The sequence below is a fragment of the Penaeus monodon genome, chromosome 33 (genome assembly GCF_015228065.2).
Source record: "Penaeus monodon isolate SGIC_2016 chromosome 33, NSTDA_Pmon_1, whole genome shotgun sequence".
NCBI classification, from domain to species: domain Eukaryota; kingdom Metazoa; phylum Arthropoda; class Malacostraca; order Decapoda; family Penaeidae; genus Penaeus; species Penaeus monodon.
In genome coordinates this window covers 23,533,473-23,535,127 of record NC_051418.1, presented here as the reverse complement: position 1 = coordinate 23,535,127, position 1,655 = coordinate 23,533,473, and the positions used below count along the sequence as shown (strand labels likewise).

The following is a 1,655-nucleotide window of genomic DNA, read 5'->3' as shown; positions in this document are numbered from 1 at the left end:
AACAGCATTATTGTTTATTTATTCATTTTTATTCAAATATTTTTACTTTTACCTTCATTATTTTTTTGAGATTCCTTCATGGAACCTGCAGGTAATTTTTAATAAGGAGAATGATATTGGTTTTTATTCCTTTTATTATTATAATTTCTAACCTACAAATAAAACAGAGACTGTAAGCTTCCATGTCAGTTAACTTTCAAATTTTCAGAGGAGAACCGCAAGAACAGTGACTGGGTCGAGGTCCATGCAGATCAGGAATATTCCCTGGCCATCCACCTTCACCGTGTGAACAGGGTCAGTGAAACATTAGTTTAATATGGATGTGGTTTGATCTAGTTATGGCTTGCATCCCCTCCTATGTGAGAGCAATATTAATTTCTTTGTGTGTGTGTGGGAGGAGGGTGGGGTGCATGAGTGTGTGAACATTTGTATGTGTTTATTTGAGAGAGAGTGAGTGAGTGACCATATATTTTTCAGAATTTTCCTGTTAGTTATCCTATTTTATGCTTCTTTCTCTTAGGGTCAAGACCTTCGCATCCATGCTCCCAAGTTCCCAAAGCCAAAGGATGAAGGCTGGTTCTTGGTCCTAGGGGAGGTAGAGTCTGGGGAGTTGCTGGCACTCAAGCGAGTGCCACCTGTCCGTGGCAGAGCCACTCACACTCTCTCCTTCAAGACACCTGATCAACCAGGTGAGTGCAAGTATATGGAAAAGCAAAAGAAATATCAGGCTTTAGTTATTAGCCATTTACCTTCCATTCTTGTTATATATTTTCTTTTCTTTTTTATGCATTCTGTTTCATTAGGAGTGTCACATGTAGAGTTTTTTCATTATAGACAAAACTAACTCACCACCATCTTTACTCCCCCACAGGACGAGCAGTACTGACACTTTACGTGATGTCAGACAGCTATCTAGGCTTGGATCAGCAGTATGACATCCCTCTTGAAATCATTCCTGCCAGTCTTGAAGCTCAAGTGAACTCAGAACTAGTGATAAGTGAAGCAGATGAAGAAGTACTCACCAAATGGCTTCCTCCCTCGTCACACACTCCTGTTTTTAAATAGATACTGGGAGCACTGCAATTTTTCCTTGCTGTCATGGAAAAACTAAAAATAACTTTAATTTGAGCATCTGTCATCTAGAGAGGATGAAATTTAGTGTTCCAGAGTTAGAAGCTCATTAAAATTCAATATTGGGATAAAGATGTAAAGTAGACCAGTAATTTTAATTTATTTGTTATTTTTTTATCCATCCTGTATTGAGAAAAATTCTATTTAATATGCTACACATGAATTTTACATGGATTAAGATTGTTGAATATACTATGCTAAAATATACACATAATTATATTAATACAGAGTTATTAATAATGCTTACAGACCCATGTGTGCATGCATTCACACACAAGTAGTACTTTATTGCAAAAAGAAACATTTTCAAAATGTTCTTAGGTTTTCTCTTGAGGTATGAAAAGGCAGAGAAGAGGAAGGTATTTAAAAGGGAAAGGCTAGTGAAGTCAGACACTGACATGAAAACAGGTCACATTAGGGCTAGTATAGGACACAGTCTAAGGGTGTGGGAAAAGTGGAGAATATTCACAGCCAAAAGACTGTTGTTAGGAGGTTTCCATATGAGGCTTGGAGAGACCGGTAAT

General features: G+C 37.4%; 1 protein-coding gene across 1 annotated transcript in view; it reads left to right on the top strand.

The window, feature by feature from the left end:
• Positions 1-1,354, top strand: part of LOC119594306 (activating signal cointegrator 1 complex subunit 3-like) — a 28,924-nt gene extending 27,570 nt beyond the window's left edge. The window contains exons 41-43 of the mRNA XM_037943365.1: positions 209-294; positions 521-689; positions 872-1,354. Of these exons, the coding sequence (XP_037799293.1) occupies positions 209-294; positions 521-689; positions 872-1,065 (449 nt within the window). The 3' untranslated portion in view covers positions 1,066-1,354. The remainder of the gene's footprint in view (positions 1-208; positions 295-520; positions 690-871) is intronic.
• The last annotated feature ends 301 nt before the right edge of the window (positions 1,355-1,655 follow it).